This window comes from Lampris incognitus, chromosome 18 (assembly GCF_029633865.1).
Source record: "Lampris incognitus isolate fLamInc1 chromosome 18, fLamInc1.hap2, whole genome shotgun sequence".
Lineage (NCBI taxonomy): Eukaryota > Metazoa > Chordata > Actinopteri > Lampriformes > Lampridae > Lampris > Lampris incognitus.
In genome coordinates, this window is record NC_079228.1 from 12,043,424 (window position 1) to 12,068,423 (window position 25,000).

General features: G+C 49.6%; 2 protein-coding genes and 1 long non-coding RNA gene across 4 annotated transcripts in view; 1 reads left to right on the forward strand and 2 right to left on the reverse strand.

Annotated features, from left to right (window-relative positions):
• Positions 1-2,017, reverse strand: part of LOC130129001 (uncharacterized) — a 7,676-nt gene extending 5,659 nt beyond the window's left edge. The window contains exon 1 of the long non-coding RNA XR_008811941.1: positions 1,978-2,017. This is a non-coding gene — a long non-coding RNA (uncharacterized LOC130129001). The remainder of the gene's footprint in view (positions 1-1,977) is intronic.
• Positions 1-11,433, forward strand: part of kcng2 (potassium voltage-gated channel, subfamily G, member 2) — a 26,575-nt gene extending 15,142 nt beyond the window's left edge. The window contains exon 2 of the mRNA XM_056298777.1: positions 10,603-11,433. Within this exon, the coding sequence (XP_056154752.1) occupies positions 10,603-11,433 (831 nt within the window). The remainder of the gene's footprint in view (positions 1-10,602) is intronic.
• A 4,332-nt stretch (positions 11,434-15,765) lies between these two features.
• Positions 15,766-25,000, reverse strand: part of LOC130128998 (solute carrier family 66 member 2) — a 38,498-nt gene continuing 29,263 nt past the window's right edge. For both annotated transcript variants that reach the window (XM_056298789.1, XM_056298788.1), the window contains one exon: positions 15,766-18,315. In XM_056298789.1, coding sequence (XP_056154764.1) covers positions 18,105-18,315 — 211 coding nt within the window. In that variant the 3' untranslated portion in view covers positions 15,766-18,104. The remainder of the gene's footprint in view (positions 18,316-25,000) is intronic.

Sequence of the window (25,000 nt, forward strand, 5' to 3'; positions counted from 1 at the left end):
TAAAAAACACGACTGTCCTCCGAGTCCTCTTCTCCGCATCCAACAGTTCGTCCGAACGGGCGCAGTCCCAGAACTAACGAGCCACTACGACGAGTGAGCTAGCTAGCTAGCTTCACTGACTAATAGACTAGCGTTAGCACCACAGGCTAATCCAGTGTGGTACTAAGCTAGTGCTGGAGAGAGTCCAATCACTAAACACTAATGTCTACTGCTGTCTGTCTAGAATCCTCTTCATGCCTCATGCACACTACGACAATGGCAAAGTTCCTCTGAAACTCACGGCACCGACGAAGCACCGACTTCCACGTCCTCAGTCCAGGACCATTCCAAACGCTCCACTGCTAGGCGGGGAATTCATGCTTGCTAGGCGGGGAATTCATGCTTGCTAGGCGGGGGAATTCATGCTTGCTAGGCGGGGAATTCATGCTTGCTAGGCGGGGAATTCATGCTTGCTAGGCGGGGAATTCATGCTTGCTAGGCGGGGAATTCATGCTAGCTGGTGGCCACTCGCAGCCTCCAAGCAGGACACCTTCTCCGACGCACCCCAGGAAACACGAATTCGTCCCAAAGGATTCTGGTAGACGGTAACACATTCACTCCACGTACAGTACGTGTCTGTCTCTCTCTCTAGAGTTCGTATTTTTTTCCATTAGAAATAAAATTTTGCTCAGCGACCCACACACCGCCGCAAAGCTCTCGTACGCCGCCCCCCCCCCCGTGTGTTAGAGAGCCTCCCTCTGATTGGCTACAATGGAGGAGGCTTGCCTGATACTAACCCTATCATATACGACTATGCTCAGAATAGTTGCATACCCTACATATGCACACTTACTCACTCACTCACTCACTCACTCACTCACTCACTCACTCACTCACTCACTCACACACATGCAGTCACTCACTCACACACATGCAGTCACTCACTCACTCACTCACACATATGCACACTCACTCACTCACTCACTCACTCATTCACACATATGCACACTCACTCACTCACATGTATGCACATTCACTCACACATACATGTATGCACTCACTCATTCACTCACTCACTCACTCACTCACTCACTCACACTCACTCACTCACATGTATGCACACTCACTCACTCACTCACTCACTCACATATATGCACACTCACTCACTCACTCACACATATGCACACTCACTCACTCACTCACACTCACTCACTCACATGTATGCACACTCACTCACACACTCACTCACTCACATATATGCACACTCACTCACTCACACATATGCACACTCACTCACTCACTCACTCACTCACTCACTCACTCACTCACTCACTCACTCACACTCACTCACTCACTCACATGTATGCACACTCACTCACTCACTCACTCACATGTATGCACACTCACTCACTCACTCACTCACTCACTCACTCACTCACTCACTCACATGTATGCACACTCAGACATACATGTATGCACACTCACTCACTCACTCACTCACTCACTCACTCTCACTCACTCACATGTATGCACACACACACTCACTAACACATACATGTATGCACACTCACTCACTCACACATATGTACACTCACTCACTCACTCACTCACTCACTCACTCACTCACTCACTCATACTCACTCACTCACATGTATGCAAACTCACTCACATTCACTCACTTACATGTATGCACACTCACTCACTCACTCACTCACTCACTCACTCACTCACTCACTCACTCACTCACATGTATGCACACTCACACATACATGTATGCACTCACTCACTCACTCACTCACTCACTCACTCACTCACTCACTCACTCACTCACTCTCACTCACTCACTCACTCACTCACTCACATGTATGCACACACACTCACTAACACATACATGTATGCACACTCACTCACTCACTCACTCACTCACTCACTCACTCACTCACTCACTCACTCACTCACATGTATGCACTCACTCACAAACACGTGCAGTATACACACATTTCAGAGTGGTGCTTGTGGGCACAGCCTTGATCTTCGGGGAGCCTTCAGCCTTCCTCTCACTTCCTTCTCCACTGTCTTATGTACTAAAAGCCCACAGTTGTTGCTTTGTGTCTGCCCTCCTCCTCTCCCCTTCAGAAAGGCATCTCTCCCTTAGGAAGGTATCTCCACCTCAGGAAGGTATCTCCCCCTTAGGAAGCTACCCCCCCCCCAGGAAGGTATCTCCCCCCCAGGAAGGCATCTCCACCTCAGGAAGGTATCTCCCCCTCAGGAAGGCATCTCCACCTCAGGAAGGTATCTCCCCCTCAGGAAGGTATCTCCACCTCAGGAAGGTATCTCCCCCTCACGAAGGCATCTCCCCCTCAGGAAGGCATCTCCCCCTCAGGAAGGCATCTCCCCCTCAGGAAGGTATCTCCCCCTCAGGAAGGCATCTCCCCCTCAGGAAGGCATCTCCCCCTCAGGAAGGCATCTCTCCCTTAGGAAGGTATCTCCACCTCAGGAAGGCATCTCCCCCTTAGGAAGGTATCTCCCCCTCAGGAAGGTATCTCCACCTCAGGAAGGCATGTCCTCCTTAGGAAGGCATCTCTCCCTCAGGAAGGCATCTCTCCCTCAGGAAGGCATGTCCTCCTTAGGAAGGCATCTCTCCCTCAGGAAGGCATCTCTCCCTCAGGAAGGCATCCCCCCCTCAGGAAGGCATCTCTCCCTCAGGAAGGCATCTCTCCCTCAGGAAGGCATCTCTCCCTCAGGAAGGTATCTCTCCCTCAGGAAGGCATCTCTCCCTCAGGAAGGCATCTCTCCCTCAGGAAGGTATCTCTCCCTCAGGAAGGCATCTCTCCCTCAGGAAGGCATCTCCCCCTCAGGAAGGCATCTCCCCCTCAGGAAGGTATCTCCCCCTCAGGAAGGCATCTCCACCTCAGGAAGGTATCTCCCCCTCGGGAAGGCATCTCTCCCTCAGGAAGGTATCTCCCCCTCAGGAAGGTATCCCCCCCTCAGGAAGGCATCTCTCCCTCAGGAAGGCATCTCTCCCTCAGGAAGGCATCTCTCCCTCAGGAAGGCATCTCCACCTCAGGAAGGCATCTCCCCCTTAGGAAGGTATCTCCCCCTCAGGAAGGTATCTCCACCTCAGGAAGGCATCTCCCCCTTAGGAAGGCATCTCTCCCTCAGAAAGGCATCTCCCCCTCAGGAAGGTATCTCCCCCTCAGGAAGGTATCTCCACCTCAGGAAGGCATCTCCCCCTTAGGAAGCCATCTCCACCTCAGGAAGGCATCTCCCCCTTAGGAAGCTACCCCCCCCCCAGGAAGGCATCTCCACCTCAGGAAGGCATCTCCCCCTTAGGAAGGTATCTCCCCCTCAGGAAGGTATCTCCCCCTCGGGAAGGCATCTCTCCCTCAGGAAGGTATCTCCCCCTCAGGAAGGTATCCCCCCCTCAGGAAGGCATCTCTCCCTCAGGAAGGGATCTCTCCCTCAGGAAGGCATCTCCACCTCAGGAAGGCATCTCCCCCTTAGGAAGGTATCTCCCCCTCAGGAAGGCATCTCCCCCTTAGGAAGGTATCTCCACCTCAGGAAGGCATCTCCCCCTTAGGAAGGTATCTCCCCCTCAGGAAGGTATCTCCCCCTCAGGAAGGCATCTCTCCCTCAGGAAGGCATGTCCTCCTTAGGAAGGCATCTCTCCCTCAGGAAGGCATCTCTCCCTCAGGAAGGCATGTCCTCCTTAGGAAGGCATCTCTCCCTCAGGAAGGCATCTCTCCCTCAGGAAGGCATCCCCCCCTCAGGAAGGCATCTCTCCCTCAGGAAGGCATCTCTCCCTCAGGAAGGCATCTCTCCCTCAGGAAGGCATCCCCCCCTCAGGAAGGCATCTCTCCCTCAGGAAGGCATCTCTCCCTCAGGAAGGCATCTCTCCCTCAGGAAGGTATCTCTCCCTCAGGAAGGCATCTCTCCCTCAGGAAGGCATCTCCCCCTCAGGAAGGCATCTCCCCCTCAGGAAGGTATCTCCCCCTCAGGAAGGCATCTCCACCTCAGGAAGGTATCTCCCCCTCGGGAAGGCATCTCTCCCTCAGGAAGGTATCTCCCCCTCAGGAAGGTATCCCCCCCTCAGGAAGGCATCTCTCCCTCAGGAAGGCATCTCTCCCTCAGGAAGGCATCTCTCCCTCAGGAAGGCATCTCCACCTCAGGAAGGCATCTCCCCCTTAGGAAGGTATCTCCCCCTCAGGAAGGCATCTCTCCCTCAGGAAGGCATCTCTCCCTCAGGACGGCATCTCCCCCTCAGGAAGGCATCCCTCCCTCAGGCACGCTCGGCTCTTTTCGGTGGTTGTGAGCTCCGCTTTCAATCGAAGTTGAATCTTTGCGGGGCTTTGTTGGAAGACAGCGCGCTGGTGCAGACTGCAGAAGAGTGATCAGAAGAAAGGTTTTCGTTTGATTCACTGAACTCTGTAACTGACATAAAGAATTTTAAAATCTGTAGAGAATAAGGTCGAACAACAAAGTAAAAATGCAACAACAAAAAAAGTGGGAACACGTTTTGTTTGCGCAACAGCCTTTGCAGCGATCAGTCAAACAACATTTCTCAACTCGAATCTTTTTGTTCTCGACCCATTTATTATAAATGAGTACAGCTGGCCTGCCAGTAAACCACTTCGTGTGCCGTAAGCATCCAATTATATTCAACCCGCCAAATATAAATAGCAAATAATTGAGCTCATCTTTCGCTCAGAGGTGTTTTCCAGCTCTCTTTACCGCAGCTCCACTTTCGGAAGTGACTTGTCTCGTTGAAGCCCTTGGTGAGAAAACAACCGTCTTCAGGACGGACGCGCTACTGACTCATCGCGAGACTGACGTGCTGTCAACAGCGTGGCCCTGTTCACGTGGCTCCGCACATCTCGGGAACGTGCCCTGCGGAGGGAAATCACGCAGAGAAACGAAAAGAAAGTGAGAACGTGTGCACTATTCTGTTAAGCTTTCCTGTCTTCTTTAAGAATTCACTCCGACCAAACAACGACCGCGGGCGGTCAAAATGACCGCCGGTTTTTAAACTCCTATATTATGTGAAGATAAATACCCAATTGAGATATTCACGCATTGCATGTGTTAGTATGTTTGTTAACAAACGACTGACACGATAATTAACATTTTAATGGCCGCTTTCCAACGCCTGTAAATACTGCAGCCAATTGGGGGGGGGGGGGGCAGCCCGGGAACCGCCACAGGCGGGACGCGAACCTGCATCTCTTGTACCGCGGGCGACAACGTTAACCAGTCGACTAAAGGGTCCGAACGGGTTTCCTTAGCCATGCACGTTACAATACTGTAACGCGTCGGTGGTAGTCATGGTGCGTCTGTAACGGCGTCGGTACCCAGACATGTTGGACATAATCAAAAATCAAGTTTAGACTATTTCCCTGCACTGGAGGACGCTAGTGTGTTTCTAGGACAGAGCAACGAACTTCACGGAGGAAATGACGCGACCAACACACGTCACAGGTAGTGACATGACGCGCAAATTACGAGCCGTCTTTCTGACCGCTCATGGTCGTTTTAGATAAATCTCACAATAACTTTTTTTGTGCAACCGATGTAAAACTCATTTTAATGCAAATATATGCAATTTTAGGAGCATTCAGGGAGCAGCAGGTCTGTACCCCCCCCCCCACACACACACACAGTTATTAAACTTTGAAAATCCAAAACCGTCAAAATGGCGGCCTCGGTCGTTCCAGGACCACATGAACCTTGGGCTCTATCTGAACCCACCCATGCTGGCAGGAACTGATATACATCCCTTGCGTGCTGCAGAAATCTCTTGACCTCAAAATCCTGCAGCGTTTACACAATCCCATTGTCTGTGAAATCCACGCCGGTAACTATAACGAGATTCCTGTTTGGTGAGGGGGGGGGTGGAGGAGGAGGGCGGGGTATTTCCTCTCTGGAAGATTGGGGAAATGCTTTTGAAACTCAATCTGGGCGGTAGTGAGGTGAATAAAATGAGAAATAAATGGAGCAAATGTATTGAACTAATGCATGGTGCAGTGGAGACGAAGCCGTCTTCGCAGTAATAGTTGCCCCCCTGCCCCCCTCCCCCCCGTTGGTAAATCACGCCAAGTCAAACGTCTCACCGTGATTAGACGTTCGCTCCCGTCGTCCCTCTGTTGTTTGGTTTGCTTGCTCGTCCTCGTGCTGTGATAGGGTCAGAGTCCCGTGCTCATCCACGTGGGTAATTGTTCGCTCTTAATGTGATCCTCTGTGGTTGCCTGTGTGCATTAGAGCCTGTTCGGTATGGGCCGAGGGAGTGGAAAGGCTCTTAACCTGAAAGCTTCCGATGAAAAGCAATACAAATACACCACCCGCCTCGAGCCGGAGGGTCGGCGACTGTTGCGAACGTGCACGTGCAATGTTGACGTGCGCGCGCACACGCGAGGTAGCGAATAAAGTGTGTGTCTGTGATTGTGAAATCCGAATAGCGGCGACGCAGGGGAAAGGACGGGGTATACGAAGAAGAGTCGACGTCAAGTTTGTCTTCCGCAGTGCAATGGACGGTCACATCTTGGCCTCGTGCATTTTTGTCACTTCCGGTGCGAAACGACAGCATGACCGCTGCGCAGCCGGATTTCAGCCTCCATTTGCCTCCGGTCTCCACATTTAGATGAACAACTGTAGCGGTTGATTCTTAATTGGCAATGTTTTCCATTCACTGCCACAGAAAATCAGTGGGGGGGTGGGGGTCAAGTACAACTATAAGTGCACCATTATGAAGACCTGTCAGGGAAGGATAATGGCTAGAAAAGTGAAGTGATCACTTAGAAACTTGTCTACTTTTTCTGCGGACTGCCAAGGAGCAGCTCAGGTCCACGTGGACCGCCAGCTGAAGTTGTAGACAAACACTAAACATGCAATAAGGCTACGGAAAATATGAATTTTATATATATATATATATATATATATATATATATATATATATATATATATATATATATATATATATATATATATATATTGTAACGTACATGGATAAGTAGACACGTTGGCCGCTGGCTGACGGGTCTGACCCTTTAGTCGAGCGGCCAGCGATGTCTCCCGCGGAGACAGGGGTTCGCGTCCCGGCTGCGGCAGTTCCTGTGGCTGCCCCCCGAATTCGCTACAATTTAATTATATATATATAGCGTTTTTTCCCCCGAAACCGTCAATGGTGCTGATAAAAGTGCTCAACTAATGAGGAGCGGAATATTAATATAGATGTACGAATTTTTTTTAATAAATAGCAGTACAAGCTTGTTTCATGCGTCATGCACTCATCAGCTGCTAACATGCTATGTATTAAAAGTTTTTTCCTATATATATATATATATATATATATATATATATATATATATATATATATCAGCTAATGGTGTGATATACGATATGCGATGTACATGATATGATATTTATGTTATGTGCAATATCTGACATATGACATACATTATATGATCATGATATATATGATGTGATATGATATGATATGATATGATATGATATGATATCATAATATGATAATCATATGCTTGGATAACGTTTGCGGTTGTCAGACATCTTGAAGTGATTGTATGGGCAAAAAAAATAGTGACTACGTTCTTGGAGTAGCAACTTTACTGAATATAATCTAACCAAATACTTCCGGCACCTCTTATTGTCAGAGGACCAGGAGCACACAGGGCTGCGGCCTGAAAACCAAGCTGGCTGGGAATGCTCCCAGTTGTACCTTGACAGCCTGCCTCGTACCCTCATAGTTATCTGGAGAATTTCACATTTTAGAAACAATACGAGGGTGACATCAAACTATAAGCTTATTAGCAGCCATCCAGGCAGTGACTGGGCTTACTGTGGCAGGTTTGTACCGGTTCTGGCTGTTCAGTGTGAGTTTTTATTTGCTCCAGACCTTTTTTTCTCCAATGCAGCTCTGAGTAAATCATAAATATGTAGGGGAGACATGCCCCCAAGCCCCTTCTCCACTTTATCCAGTACACCAAGTCTTCAAAGATATATATGAATTATGTACTGTTGCATAGCTTGATAAGTATTTTTCCAGACCCTAATTGAAGTTAATTGAATCGTTGATAACCTTATTATCATTATTATTATTATTATTATTATTATTATCATTGTTATTATTAGTGTTGCTGTGGTTGTACAGAAGCCTCCGTTTTGCTGCTGGTGTTTTTACTTGAAGCGAGGCCCGACATGGTCCTTAACAGGATTAGCAAGTTTAATGGCTTTCGGGCAAATTCCCTTATCTCATGCAAAACCCCCACTGTATAATGTTGGAAATCCGAGGGTGCCAGTCTGCAAGCAGGGCCTGGTGTCTGCTTCCCTGAGACCCGGACTGGTTGGAGGGTTTCATATAGAGCTGGTCTGCTAACCTGCTCCTACTTCCCTGTTGGAGCTGCCTTGCCAATCCCAGCAGTCACTGGGCGGCAGGCGGGGGAGACACCCTGGACATGCCGCCAGTCCATCACAGGGCCAATCCACATCCTGTTTTGGCATAATTTGACGTCGGATGCCCTTCCTGACACAGCCACGACCCCTGTGGACGGGGGAAGAGATGAGGCGCTGGATGCCGCCCCAGTACTCATGGATTTGCGCCCGTGCCTGTCTCTGGTGGAATGGCATTGTATGCTGCAGCATGAAGATTTCTCCTTCGCTGGAACTTAAGGGGGCTAGCCCAGACCACGAGGAACAGCTCCGGATCATTATCCCCCCTCAACCAAACTTTACACTTGACACTATGCACATTCAGTCAGGTAGAGTTCTCCCGGCATCCACCAACCCCCCCCCCCCCCAGAGTGGTCCGTCAGACTGCCAGATAGTGAGAGTAAGCGTGATTCATCAGTCCAGAGAAGGCGTTTCCTCTGCTCCGGGACACACATCCAAAATCCACCCCACCCCACCCCCCCTAAAAAAAAACGACACCACGAAAAACATACAAAAAACAGAGAACAAAGAAAAACAGAAACACAAATAGTGTACAAAACAGTCCAGAAAGTCCACTGGCAGCCAGGGTGACGGTGGGAACTGCCGGTCTGCGTGGGCTAGCAGTTAGCTTAGCCTGCCCCGCTTCCGCGTCCTGTCAGACCGCCCTCGGTGTTTCCTCCTCGGGCGCAGCTCCAGGCAGGGCCGTGGTCCCTGGGCCCACCGGACGCAGCGGATCAAGCTGATCCGATCCAATATGGCAGTAATGTCCATGTTGCCGGGACAGTTTGGCTTGACTGCTCGGTAACAACAGATTTACGGCACACGTTTGGGGGATGGTGTTACTGGCAAAGGTTCTCTTTAGCGTCTCAATAGGCTGCCATGCAATCCATTCAGACCCGCAGGACGGTCCAGAAATAATCTATTGCACATTATGCTGAGAGGCTGGAGAGAGAAATATTGCTGAACACGTGGCTTTTTCCAGACTTCATTGGATTTCTCTGAAAACGGCACAGTATCGGATGAAAGAGTGATATTTTTTTTTTGTCATTTTAACAACTCAATCAGGCCGATGGAAAGCTACACTTATGTTTTAGTCTCCTTCCTCTTTATGGAGAATGGATAGTATAATCATTTAAGCAGCCGTTGAAATTCATTGTAATCAAATTTTGAGAATATTTGCATTTGTCGTGTGGTAGATTAATATGATAATATCATCAAAATCTATCATCCGCGGCTGATCCTGGGAAGCAAATTAATTTCCTCTGATTAATACATCTACACCCAGTGCTTCTGCAGTTGTGCTCTCCAAACCTCCAGGTACTGACTCGTTATCCCATAAGAGCTATTTAAGCTCATGGAGACCTTGGCTTTTAAGTTTTGTTTGTGCAGAAACTGACGACTACTGCATGGAGTGAAACAACAGAATCATGTCTTCTGGCTGTGAGATCAAAGAAGCCAATCTCCCCTTTCTCTGTTGGACCCATTGATGAAAATAGCTGGCTTTGAAACTGATTCTTAATTAATGACTTTATGATGAGCATAGCCCACGTCCGCCTTTATCACAAAGCCTTAACCCTTTCCTGCTCACACCAGTATCTCCCATACTGAGGGGTGACTTGCATAATACGGCGCACCTTAACAATATGACTGTTCGGGGGCGTCCGGGTGGCGTGGCGATCTATTCCGTTGCCTACCAACACGGCGGTCGCCGGTTCGAATCCCCGTGTTGCCTCCGGCTTGGTTGGGCGTCCCTACAGACACAATTGGCCGTGTCTGCGGGTTGGAAAGCCGATGTGTGTCCTGGTCGCTGCACTAGCGCCTCCTCTGGTCGGTCCGGGCACCTGTTCGAGGGGGAACTGGGGCGAATAGCGTGATCCTCCCACGCACGACGTCTCCCTGGTGAAACTCCTCACTGTCAGGTGAAAAGAAGCGGCTGGCGACTCCACATGTGACGGAGGAGGCATGTGGTAGTCTACAGCCCTCCCCGGATCGGCAGAAGGGGTAGAGCAGCGACCGGGACAGCTCGGCAGAGTGGGGTAATTGGCCAAGTACAACTGGGAAGAAAAAAAAGGGGGGGGGGAATCACAACCCCCCCCTTCCAAAAAAAAAGAAATACATAAAAATAAAATAAAACCAAAACAATATGACTGTTGATGGTCTGTCTGTGTGCTTTGTGTTTCGCAGGGCGAGTGTTCCCAGCGGTGCTACAACATCTTCGTGCTGGAGACGGTGTGTGTGGGTTGGTTCTCCCTGGAGTTCCTTCTGCGCTTCATCCAGACGCAGAGCAAGTGCACGTTCCTGCGCACGCCCCTCAACATCATCGACGTGGTGGCCATCCTGCCTTACTACACCACCCTCATCGTGGACTCGCTGTCGGTGGAGAAGCCGACCGGCTCAGGCAACAACTACCTGGAGAAGGTCGGGCTGGTCTTGCGCGTGCTCCGGGCCTTACGGATCTTCTACGTGATGCGTTTGGCCCGCCACTCATTGGGCCTGCAGACGCTGGGGCTGACGGTGAAGCGCTGCACACGCGAGTTTGGCCTACTGTTGCTCTTCCTGTGCGTGGCCATGGCCCTGTTCTCCCCGCTGGTCTTCTTGGCGGAGAGCGAGATGGGTGCCAAGCAGGAATTCACCAGCATCCCTGGCAGTTACTGGTGGGCCGTTATCTCCATGACCACGGTGGGCTATGGGGACATGGTGCCAAGGAGCATCCCCGGCCAGGTGGTGGCGCTCAGCAGCATCCTGAGCGGCATCCTGCTCATGGCGTTCCCCGTCACCTCCATCTTTCACACCTTCTCTCGCTCTTACCTGGAGCTGAAGGAGGAGCAGAGCCGGGCGCTGAGGCAGAAGCTGGACTCTCAAGACAGCACCAAGTCGCAGAACAGCGAGGACTCCCAGGAGACGGACAGCTACCATGGCATTACGGAGGCCGCCATCTCCGCCGTGCAGCAGAGGAAGTCCATGGTTTTAGCCTCTCAGAGGGCTGCGGAGATCAGGAAGTCCACACAAACCTAGCCACTCCCGTCTGTCTGTCTGTCTGTCTGTCTGTCTCTGCGTTCAAGTGCCAAGCCCTAGCAGGCTGCCATGCACAGCACCGGGACTTCAGAAGTTGACAAGCGGGAGGATTGTCAAAGAGGATGAGATTTTCTTTTTTGGAGGCTTTGTGGCCCTGCATCGATCGTCTGCAGCAGTTTGTGCACTGAAGCGTGTCTGAGTTTCCTATCTCATAAAAGGAGCTGCAGAAGGCTTTCTACAACGTTGACTGCAAAGGATGTGTTGAATATAATATTTAATCAAACAGCTTAGGGCAAACATCGGGTCAGCCGAGACTTAACATTTTTTTCCTTTAAAAGAACAAACAAGAACATCACCCTGATCGGCTGCGATTCAGACTTGAGATACGTCAGTCCAACGCAAATCCGAATAGCGAATCTGCCTTAGGTGTTAGGTCCAGACCTCTGACTTATTTACAGTACGTTCCTCAGGTGGCTCTTTGGCATGGGGGGGGGGGGGGTTATCAAAAAAGGAGGTGTTTGCTGAACTGTTTTACTCTCTGTTAAGTCCTTACACCAAATGACAACCTGTAGGCTAGGCGATGATGACGTCAGCATGTTTATTTCCCATGAATCTGTGCCTGCGCAACAGAAGGAACGTCAGTAACAAGTTCAACGTGTGTTACGTTTCAATACCACACAGGTTAACATTTACCAACATCTTCATCACGGTGGACCCTCCTCCCAAAACCAGGATTTCCCACATGGTCATGGACAGTCAATTGATTCTGAGAAAACCATAAACCCCGTGCTCCTGGGGCGTCCGGGTGGCGTGGCGGTCTGTTCCGTTGCCTACCAACACGGAGATCACTGGTTCGAATCCCCGTGTTACCTCCGGCTTCGTCGGGCGTCCCTACAGACACAATTGGCCGTGTCTGCGAGTGGGGAGCCGGATGTGGGTGTGTCCTGATCGCTGCACTAAGCGCCTCCTCTGGTCGGTCGGGGCGCCTGTTCGATGGGGGGGGGGGGAAACTGGAGGGAATAGCGTGATCCTCCCACGCGCTACGTCCCTCTGGTGAAACTCCTCACTGTCAGGTGAAAAGAAGCTGGTGACGCCACATGTATGGGAGGAGGCATGTGGTAGCCTGCAGCCCTCCCCGGATCAGCAGTGGAAGTGGAGCAGCGACCGGGACGGCTCGGAAGAGTGGGGTAATTGGCCGGGTACAAGGGGGGGGGGGGTCCCATGCTCCTCACTTACACCCTACCGCAATTGTTCTGAAGTTGCAAATACCGCATGTAACTTGCATGGACAAGTAGACACGTTGGTCCTTGATTAATTAGCTACATTGGCAATGTAGTGAATTAGGGGGGCAGTCCGGAAACCACCACAGCCGGGACGCGAACCCGTGTCTCCCGCTCCGCAAGCGACAACGTTAACCAGTCGACTAAAGGATCCGACTCTTTAGTCAAGGACCAACGTGTCTACTTATCCATGCACGTTACACGTACAGATGTCACATTTTTCTCGATTTAAAGAAGTGCTTTTTTTATTTGTAAGGGGATACACCAGATGCCTTGAAAACCCTCTGTGACCAGTAGGTTGTCTCATCAGAACCGTGTAAAGTAGGTGCAGCTTGATGTGCGTCTGGAAACACCCGGTATCTGTCCGTCCACTTGTTGTATGTGCAGGATTTGTCGTGCCAACTTTGAATCGCAGCTACCCAGATCCAACAGCCCTTTAAGAAGCATGGACACATACAGTCAGCACTACCAGTACCACAGCACTCCTACCAGTACCACAGCACTCCTACCAGGACCACAGCACCCCTACCAGTACCACAGCACTCCTACCAGTACCGTACAGCCCCCGTTTTTAACATTTTATTAAATCCTGTGAAAAGAAGCCTTTGTTAAGGGATGGAGATTAGTACATCATTTGAACATAAACACCACCTGACGAGACTTCTGTTGTGCTTTGCTCTTTGACTCCACAGACTAATGACCCTATTTACTTCATCAGTGTAATGAGAAACACAAACGTAGGTCCGGGTGTAATTATATATGTGTATATAACAACGTATGGTTTAACAATTTGATAGACACAAGCAGCCGAGACTCTGCCAGAGATTTGCTCCTTTACGCAGAACACAGCACATTAATTTCCCTCTGTGGCTTTTTGCAGCTTTTTTTTCACATCAGTTATAAATAATAAATGGTTTCTGTTTCCAGGAGTGATCTCGTGCTCTAGACACCGTAAATCCACGTACTAATACTGCTATAATGAGGTGCATGGCGCAAAAAAGACTTCTCAGAAGGAGCCCTCGGCATCATTTTCACGGCACTTCCAACACTACCTGATCGAGCCGGAGACGCAGGAGACTTGAGGAGGAGGCGCACCTCAAACACAATTCCCATCCTCGCCATAACTTCTGACATTTTATGTTAGCGTAGTTCAAATAAGTTTTACTGAAGCTGTAAAGTAGCGGTGCAAGATAATGGCAAGAGAATATGTAGTATATTCTATATATATTGGAGTGGAGAGTAAATAGATGGCTTTATGGACTCAGACAGTCCAATTATGATTTTCCAGGGATCGTCCTTGGACATGACAACCCGAGGCTCATTTTGTGTGTAAAAGCTCGAGTCATCACTCCACTGTCATTCAAGTCCTGCTTCTCATTTTGAGCAAGTGGAGCAGGAAGATGCGAGGCGCTGTGTCCTATGGTTAAATGGCTTTACATGCAGATTTGATATGAATTATAATATACATTTACATTCTTATTTGCCATCCATCAACAGTCTTCTTTTTGGTGATTTTCTCCCCAATTACATTCGCCAATTACCCCCCCCCATAGCAAAGAATCTTTGGCTCAAATTTGGCCCACATCCGCAGTAATCTTACGGCTCACATTTGGCCTTGAATGACGGCGTTGACTCAGCTGAGTGTGGCTGCCTTAACTCAGCCACACTTGGGCCACATCTGGCCCACCTACTGTGGGCTGTAACCCAAGTCAGGCCCGGCTTATGACATTTGGGCCACGACTGGCTCACACAACAGTTGCCAGTGCCGTAACTGAGCCTAAGTACCAAAAGTGCCTTAGTTTAGGCCCAAATGTGTCAGCCGTCCCGGTCGCTGCTCCACCCCCTCTGCTGATCCAGGGAGGGCTGCAGACTACCACATGCCTCCTCCGACACATGTGGAGTCACCAGCCGCTTCTTTTCACCTGACAGTGAGGAGTTTCACCAGGGGGACGTCGCGCATGGGAGGATCACGCTATTCCCCCCAGTTCCCCCTCACCATGAACAGGCGCCCCGACCGACCAGAGGAGGCGCTAGTGCAGCGACCGGGACACATACCCACATCCGGCCCACCACCCGCAGACACGGCCAATTGTGTCTGTCGGGACGCCCGACCAAGCCGGGGGGGGGGGGGGGTAAATTCGAACCGACGCGCCCCGTGTTGGTAGGCAACGGAATAGACCGCTACGTCACCCGGACGCCCATCAACATAATCTTACACCAACTCTTGATCAGGCGTGCAGCCACGAGCACACCTGCAGGAGCTCTGAGATGACGTCAGTAACTTTTATACGCGCCAACTGTGGCGCAACGCACGCTCAAAGCCTCCCCTTGTGATTACTGCGGTAGCGAGTTCATAACGGCAGGGTGCGGTAGAGGTAACCGCTTCATTTGGGCTTCGCTTCAGAAGCAACGTGACAACATAATTTGAAAAGATGATGTTTTTGTAAACGACGGTCCCGTGTCCTGGTCTGTGTCCGCGGGAGAGCGTTTCCTTGTCAAATATCGATTAGACGGTCATCGATTATAACATTCATTTTGTTTGGAAAGTGAATTTTCTCTCTGGACGCGGAGATTTTGTATTTGCTTTCACACCAACGGCCCACACATCAGCACCAGACTGATGATCCGGTTCAGTCAAGCTCCAGCGCCTCCTTCTAGAAGACTCAGAGCCCGTCTTCAGCAGCGAGGAACTGGCAGCAAGTCACACCCAAATCATGACTCGTGTACTTCTGACTCCACCTTTAGAAAGAATATGTCATCCACCTCTCTGGGAGGTTTTGTTTAGCCGTCACTGGTCTGAGCGATGCCTTTGCTCCGTACCTGTGGAGTTCTCACCGTGAACGCATGGGGCGACACAATTTATGAGATGATTATTGCTTTGGATGGCACGCGTCCAAAGTCCAAAGAAGGACCACGGCCGGTGGGCTCGTTTGATATCAGCCAGACGGGCATTTCTAAACAGGGAAAAGACACGTTTCTCCTTACACGAAACACAACTGACACCCGAGCTTCTCTGTCAAACAAAGCTTTACGAATGGGTAGACAACGTCCAGACTTTCCACGTCGTTTTTATTGGGTGACAATGCCCCGTTGGCTAGTCCTCGACCATAAGTCACGACAACGCTCGTGTTGGTGGATACTGGTCCCTTAGATCAGCGGTGTCCAGCCCTGCTCCTGGAGAGCGACCCCTCTTCCCGGTTTTCACTCCAACCCTAATTAACACAGCCAGTTCAATTAATCGAGGTCTTGGTAAGCAGAGGTGGAAAAACCAGGTCTAGAAAGTAAAAGTCCGAACTGTGTATTTGCTCCACTCCTGTGCTACACCAGCAGATTCTAGTCAACACCACTCCTCAATTAGGTAGGGGAAACTAGTTAATGAAATCAGCTGGTTTACTAACATGGGTGGAGCAAATACACGGTTTGGACATTTACTTTCTGGACCTGATTTGGCACCTCTGTTGGTAAGTAGGTAATTCGCAGAACCGGGTGCTAAATCAGGGTTGGAGTGAAGACCGGCAGGATGGCAGCTCTCCAGGAGCGGGGTCGGACACCACCGCCTTAGATCTACTGTAGAAGGAAATACAACAGAAAATTCAGCATATAAAAATAAAAAAAGAAACACCCTTAAGATACTTGGGTACAAAACGTAGGGTTGCTCACAATAAGGGAAAAAACACAAACTGGCAGGTGGCGTGTGAACAAACTAGTCGGCAGTCGCACACCCAGTAACAAAGCGCACGAACCGGGGGGGGGGGGCGGGGGTAAAGCAAAGCTGTGTAACATCGGCTGCATGGAACGGAGCGGCGTAGGCCAACTTTGTGACGTCATCTTGTTCCCGCTGGGCACGAGTGCAGATCGGGGATCTCGTCTCGCTCACACAGCTGGTCGTACGTCATCGTCACGGTCACGCCCGCCTCTCGGGATAAATCGTGCGATAAAGGGCAGGCGCACACTGTACGATCAACGCGGGCGTCCCGGGACTATAAAAGAGCTAACAAAATAAATATCGCTCGGCGAGTAAACGACTGTGGACACGGTGAACCTCTGGCAGGCGGACCATGAATCCTCGCCCACCCTCTCTGCTCCTCCGCTGATAGGAGACATGAAATATTAAACAGCGGGGGGGAATTATTCATGGAAAAGTCCTTCCAATCCTATCTGGAAAAAGGGGGGACATTTCTATTGCTCGAGGCTCAGAGGAGAAGAAGGCGGAATTAGGGCTGGTCCGTCTATTGTCCAACGCTCAGACTTGTCGGTGAGTAGCCTAACTGGCGATAATACGCTTCCCGGTTTAGCGCCGCATGAGAAGCGTACAAAAGAGGAGCAGTCCGTCTTGGAGTGCCGCGGCCAGTTTTTCCCGCGAGCGGGAACTCGGCATTGTCTCGTCTCAAGACGCGACGCCGTCAAGTGCCACCCGTCCACGCCGGCGTTTCTCAGTGGGCCTACGGGGCCTACAGCTGCCAGGAGGGTCGGAACGGATTCCTTCTCCCGCCTCGAGGCTCTCCGCTTGTGTAAAGGACTGGACAGTGCAGGCAGCCTTCTTCAGCAGCCCGCACGTTGCATTCCCAAATCCTGTAGGGTTTCATCTATTTCTGTTTTGTTTTAGTTATTTTTTTGGTAAAGCTGCACTTCTGATTGCCTCCAGTTCAGTTTGTCTGTTGTTCCACACACACAAACAACCAACCCGTCCAACAAGATCATCTTTGCGTACAGACAACAACACATAAAATAGCAATGCCATTTGGTACATTCAGAAAAGGTTGCGTGTCAGTCGTTTTGAACGGTTCATACATTTCTGTTGCAGGTAATGTCAAGCCAGTCAGGTCCGAGTCGGTTAAGGCAGGGGTTTTCATGCGACAATCGTCGGTGGATTTGGACAAGAAGGCTGGTCCGTGTCTCCCTTGAGCGACGGCACAGATTCCCAGTGCATACTTCCTGTGCATGATCTTCTGTGAGCATGCACAGGTGTATTCAAGGCTATCTCCTTCTGGCGGTCTATGTACTGACACGCAAGCGTAGTGTCACATGCGAGTCAGTCAGTAACATAACAAATAAAAGACAGCTTCTATTTTTCTCAGTGTAACGAGTGTCCTTCAGCCTATTTCTGTTGGTAGTGCTTGAGATACTAACATAAGTGAGTGTGTAGGTGTACGTTCATGCCTCAAGTACGAGTGTGTATACGTTTGGCGTAGGTATGCGTGTCAATTTTGGGAGACCGATCAAATTGGATCCTCTCCAAAGGGGCCTCGGCGCTGGTGTTTTGCGCCTACACACCCAAATTCCCGGACTGCATCCTCCACAGGCACCTCCACATTGGCATGCGCGCATGTCCACGGGCCTCGATGCGCAATCGGACCGTCGCTCATCGCCGTGGAACCTCCGAAGGCGCGCTCAGAGGGCCTTGGCACTGGTGGTGTGCGACACCATGTGAGAAACCGGCTTCTGTGGATAGCGGCTGTAGTAGTACACCTGGAACAGGATGGCGAAATCCACGCCCACCTGCAGCAGGCCGCATGTCCAGAACTGCACGGGGGCCTGGGTGAGCAGGAAGTAGCCCGTCTTGAAGGTGTCCCCGCTCGTCCACATCAGCACCATCTTGATGCTAGGTTGAAGGAGAGGGAGAGAAAGGAAATGGAGGTTAACACCACTTTGTGCTTGGAGAAACCGAGTCAATGCTGGATCTTGATGGGGAGGAAGAAATGCAATATCAGTCATAACAAAGAGGAAGGTGTAGGAGCTTACTTATAGCACCGGTTCAACTCTGAACCGGTGGTGACTGCACATATATATATATATATATATATATATATATATATATATATATATATATATATATATATATATATATATATATATCATATTTTATTCATTATGTTTTTTAACTTTTATCTTTACTACACCCCCCTCTGCCCTTCTCCCCAATTGTATCCCCCCAATTTTTCCCTCTTGCACCAACGTACCAAGACAAATTCCTTGTATGTTCTTGTGCTTAGCAATAAATATGATTCTGACATGAGACAACAATCAAATATCTGAAATTGAAATAATGAAAGATGCCCCCGGGGGGGGGGGGCGGGGGGTGGTCATGAGGGGACCTACAGTAAACGATGCTGCTAGCATGCTGGCTGTTCAGAGGAGACTAGTCGGGGGACGCGTTACAGTCAATTTGAAGAGGCCATCGCAGAAGAGCACCCGTGTGATTCATGACAGGACAGTCTGCCTTTGAGCGTCCTCACGCCGGCACTGGCGATGCTGTAAACTCCACTAATGAGAGGAAAGAGGAAGTCTGAGGAGAAACCCAGCCCCGGGGTTCAAACACAACTTTTCACACCCCCTCCCCCCCAAATAGGATGATACAATGCGGTCGGAAATGAGGGAGCCTGTGCTCTTAAAACCTCCTCTTCAGGGTTTCATTACGGCAGGCGCTGTTCTTCCACCATGTTGGCGGCTGTTTTGGGCATTCAAAAAAAGAAGTGTGGCCTGACGCCTTCCTCACACCTATCGTCTCCTATGTTTTCAAAGCTCTCTCGCGTTTAGGCAAGTGTTCTTTTTCCCCTCCACAGACTTCAGACAGGGATGTCTGCCGGCGCTGCTGACAAAGGAGGAACCGAGTGTGCGCTGCATAGACAAAGCATATACCCAAAGCACACGAGTCAACACAGAGCATCCATGTGTGCCGCTCACACAAACAGGCTGCACATGTGAATAACAGCCCGCCGACTAATGACAACAACGCACAACCAGACAGTTCAGCTCGGGAGTTTTCACTTCATTCAATGTCCTGTCCATCAGTGCTTTGGATTTAACAGCTATTTCAATGCCAGTAGACCACGTATTAAGAAGGAATTCAAAGTTGGACCAGAACTGGAACACATATTTTCTAATATCCCTTTTATTTCAGTCACCATGCATGTTCCGCTTCCGCTGTGGGAAGATGGCGGCACAAATTCACGTTTGCAGCGGTCTCACCCAGTACCGGTGTGGGAAGATGGCGGTGAGAATTCACGTTTGTGGAGCAGCTTCACCCAGTACCGTCCATGCAGTGTCTTTGTCCACGCCTTTGTCTAAGTTTGTCTTCGTTTGACGGCTGGGAGAGCTGGCGCTGGATCGGCTGGGAGAGCTTGGTCTGCTGCATCCTGTGGGCCCAGGGACTGTGGCCCCGCCTGGAGCTGTGACCTAGGGAATGGCACCGAGGGCGGTCTGACAGGATGTGGAAGCGGTGCGGGCTAAGCTAACTGCTAGCCCACGCAGACCGGCATTTCTGATAACACCGAGGGCAGTCTGGCGGTGGTCTCGCCTAGCCTTGACTGTGTTTTTGGCGTCGTCGTGTGGAGTGCGAGGAGGTGTGTCGGGGGTGTCTGGCTGGGGGAGCTGGCGTTGGATCGGCTGGGGGAGCCTGGTCTGCTGCGTCCTGTGGGCCCAGGGACTGTGACTCTGACCAGAGCTGCTCCCGAGGGCGGTCTGGCTGCCGGCCTGTCCTGCCTGGCGTTCATTCTCCTGGACAGTGATTTTTTTTGTTTAGTTTAGATGTATGTGTTAGTTTGTATATGTGTGTTCTTGTAGTTCTTGTAGTTTTTGGACATGTGTTTTTGTCTTTGTGTTGCACTGCTGTGGGCTGGGGAACATGATGTTTCGTTTCATTTCATGTGCGCAAGTACGTGAAATGAAATGACAAAGTGTTTCTGATCCTGATTTTTTTTGTTTTTCTTTTTGAAAGAGCTCCTGCATGTTCAGCTTCTCTCATATGAACATTTTTTTTCTGATACTCATGATGTCATAAGACACTCATTTACATACAGCCAACCAGCTCAAATCACCAAAATATGAAACCCCGCCCAACCTTACTGCCACCAATTGCTTGGATTTGTCCCTCAAAGGTCAGCTCATGCATATTAATGAGGACCAGACCACACCTTCACAGTGCTTAAAACAACTGAGAACAGTTATGGATAAAGTTACTAATAAAATACATTATTGTTGACTGTTGGATTATGCTGTGTTCATGGTTTTTAGACACGAGAGGTTAAATCTGTTTACTGATGGCGGTCCAACTTTACATTCTAATGCATGCAATTATACAATGGAACCGCTTTAAAGAGGACCGCCACCAGAGCTGCATCAAGCTAAGGGGTCTTTCCTATAGCCGTCCACGTTTGACGTAGTCGAAAGTTGTCCAGAGTTGACTTTTCACATAGAGGTAATACACGGGATGGTCACCTATTACGGATGAAAGCATAACAAAAATATTGTCACCTGACCCCCCCCCCCCCCCACCTCACCGCATCCAGTTCAATTCCTTCAACGCTTTAAAAGGGATAATCCGGTGAACACATGAAAGGGAAAACGTGGCAGAATGGAGCTTTGGGGTTCAAAGGGAGGTGAGGTGGGGAGGCACCAAAGTAAAGATTCTCCCATAAAGGTCGACTTGAAACAGGATGAGGAAGGAGGCTGTGAGCAGAGCCCCCTCCCCCTTACCGAGAGCCACTCGTCCGGTGTGGCGGGAGGAGAGGCAAGCTAACTTGAGTGTTATTCCGTCAGTGTAAGGGTCGTTGCCGTTAACTCATTGCCGCTCCATCTCTGCCCCCCCCCCCCGCAGAGCAGGTATGGTTTGCAAAATGGAGGCGTGTCAGAATTTCTTGTCGCATTATTTATATGAACTCTGGCTCCACCCTTTGTGCTGTTCATTAGGGGTCAGTTCACACTATGTCAGGAATCAGGAATACTTTTTTGTCATCCTCAGCCCACAGCAGTGCAACACAAAGACAAAAACACACATCCAACGACTACAAGAACACACATATCCAAACTAGCACACATATCCAAACTAACATATATCCAAACTAAACAAAAAAAAAATCAATGTCCAAGGGAACGAACGCCAGCCAGGATGACTGTCAGGACTGCCGGTCTGCATAAGCTAGCAGTTAGCTTAGCCTGCCTCGCTTCCGCGTCCTGTCAGACCTCCCTCGGTGCCACCTCTTCGGGCAGAGCTCCAGGCAGGACCGTGGTCCCTGGGCCTACAGGACGCAGCAGACCAAGTTCTCCCAGCCGTCAAACGAAGACAGAACTTAGACACAGACGTGGACAAAGACACTGCATTGATGGTACTGCGTGAGGCCGCCGCAAATAGGAATTCGCGCCGCCATCTTCCCACGTCAGTACCGGGTGAAGCCGCCGCGAACGTGAATGCCATCTTCCAACCACCACCAGGAGATGTGAACCGTCTCCTTCAGCCCCACCCCACCTCCTCCTCCGGCTCATTTATTTTTTTACAGTCACAGTCCCACTCTGTCCATTCTCCTTCCAACCAACTTTTTCCATCTTTGTCTTCTCTCTTTACCTGTTGGCAACCCCCCGCCCCCCCCTTCCCATCTCCCATTCTCTTCTCTCACATGGAGCTCGTTAACTCTGCGGAAAGACACACGCACACGCACACATGCACACGCATGCGCACACACACACACACACACGTGCACAGCTGCTGTGAGTTATGATGTGTTATGTGTACCAGCAGGTAATGATGGGACAGGGCAGGAAAGGAGGAACTGGGCTTGATCAATTCCCCCGCCTGGCTCTCTCTAATAAGAGGGGAGATGGTGCGCGGTGGTCCGGGGACGAGGTAAAAAAAACAAACAAACAAACAAACAAACACACTGGGCTACTTTCCTGCCACCTTCCCGAGGAATGAGAGCTGGCTTCTCAGCCCGATCTCAACTGTGACCGTCTCTACAAGCGAGCCTCGGAAGTATTTGGGCGTCTACACGGTGGCGTCTACATGGGATTACGTGCTCTCTGCGCAAACCGGTGCAGGCGTGAAAAAAGGACACCGCGTCCAGACGGTGGACATTTTCTATAATCAATCATCTTATCTTTCACGAGAGACTTGGTAAACACTTGACTGCAAAAAACTGGACTGAAATCAGAACAAACGTGACAGTGTTAGAATCCACAGAAATGTCTTATTACGTCATCCTGTTTCAACAATCATTTGCTCAACAAGAGCCGACTGTGTAAGATGATTTATCGTGATTTAAGAATATTTATCTTGATTTATCCAACTCAGTTATCCAAAGGAGTTGAATCAAGTGCAGCTGGACTTGGTATATATCCGTGAAGACATTTCGCCTCTCATCCAAGAGGCTTCATCAGTTCATCACCAGCCAGTCAGACTAGCTTGGTCGAGTCAGAAAGGCACGAACTGAGGAAGCCTCTTGGATGAGAGGCGAAACGTCTTCACAGATATATACCAAGTCCAGTTGCACTTGATTCAACTCCTTTGGAGAACCATGACCTGGATGAATGAGAACATTCACAGACATCCAACTCAGTTATTTCATCTTAAAAAGGACATTTTTGACAAAATAAAGTCTTGTGGAGAACTGCTTTATGGGGCTTTGATTAAACTTAAGTTGCACTTCAAACACAGAGTACCTTAAAATCAACACAACTTATTTCAAGATTTCACGTTAACAAGTGATTTCATCTTGTTTCACGAAATCTGACCAAGCTGAAGTATCTTACTGCCCTGGTAGATCCTTTTTACTTGTTCGAGGGATTTTTTTTTTACTCGAGTACACAAACGTTTGTGTCGATGGTGACGTGGCATATTTGCTGCGTTCACCACTTAGAACAGATTTATTTTCTTGTTCCCAGCCTGTCCGCTCCTCCTCCTGTCTCTGGGAGGATTCTGTCACCGTGAGAAAACACTACAAAGAACATGGTTTATGGGCCGTCTGCTAAGACTGCTAAGAACCCTAAGGACTGGTCTAAGAACATGGTTTACCTGAAGAACGGCGACTGGACAACTTTAAATCATCACATGGACTTTACAGGGCTTTCAGACTGGGCTGGGGTACTGGGAACTACAGAACATGCCAGTAGCTACTGGGGAAATTAGTTTGGAGAAGAAACAAATGAACTCTTCTTGAGATCTTCAGTTCTTCACCTCAATATACACACAAATAGCACAAACCCAGGCGCTTCATTTGCGCCGGAAGCTCGAGGTGACTGATATGCCATCTTAACGAACAGGAATAATGAGGCACAAAATCGGCGTGTCAGATTTGTGCAGAACTCGCTGCAAATGGAAACCTTCAAACCCTACAATTTTGACAATTTCAACCACTAGCGGATGCCCGTCATATATCTGAAATAAAGAATCTGATCTGTAAAAGAATAAGACCAGACGCTTTCCCTGCAGGTGCCATGTAGCACGAGAATGACTGGGATTTCACTCCTATCTAAAACGACCATGGGCGGTCAAAATGACCGCCACAGTTTTTAAACTCTATATTCTGTCAAGATAAACACCTAACCGAGATATTAATGCATTACATATGTTAGTATGTCTGTTAAGAAGCTAACTGACACCAGAATTAAAATTTTAACAACTTTAATACTGTTTTTCAAACAATTTAAAAGGGCCGCTGTCCAACGCCTGTTTCTAGGACAGAGCAACGAACTTCACGAAGGAAATGACGCCACCAACACACGTCATAAATAGTGACATGACGCGCACGATGACGCGCAAATTACAAGCAGTCTTTTTGACCGCTCGTGGTCATTTTAAGTAGATCTTATAACTTTTGTTTGTGTGCAATTGATCTAAAATTCATTTTAATGCAAATATATGCAATTTCAGGGGCACTAATGGAGCGGCAGGTCTGTATCGTTTTTTTCCTACCAAGTTAATAAACTTTGAAAATTCAAATCCATCAAAATGATGGCCTCGGTCGTTCCAGTTTAAGTTTCTATTATTCGAAACAATTATTTTTTTTTATTGTTCCATCATTCATTTTCTAAGACTGGGCGTCGGTTTACTGAAATCGTAGATCCCTTATTTTGGCGCTAATCGCTTCGCCGTGTTCAAGGCCATGCGATTACTGTCTCTGTATATGGCACCCGAATGATGCATCTTCTTGTCCAGCAGAGGAAGGATCTTGTATGCGGACATGTTCTGGGAGCTGCTGCCTTGCTTAACGAGACTCTGCATCAAGCGAACCCTCCGAAAGCTTGGCTCGCTCGTGTGAGCGGGTGACGGCGGCAGGCACGGGGGGACGAACATTTGAGATTCGACCCCCTTTTATCTCGATAAAGGAAAGCGTGTCTCCGAGCAATCCGAGCAGATGGAAGTGGGGGGTTGGGGGAAGAGGAGGGGGGGGGGGCAGGGAGCAGCGTGGTGGGTCTGGTCGCTTGGACAGGTGATCAAAAGGTTGCTGTCAGCAGCTATATTCATTGTGGCGCACCGGAGCCGGGTCACTGCGTGGCTCTCCTACCCACAGCTGCCA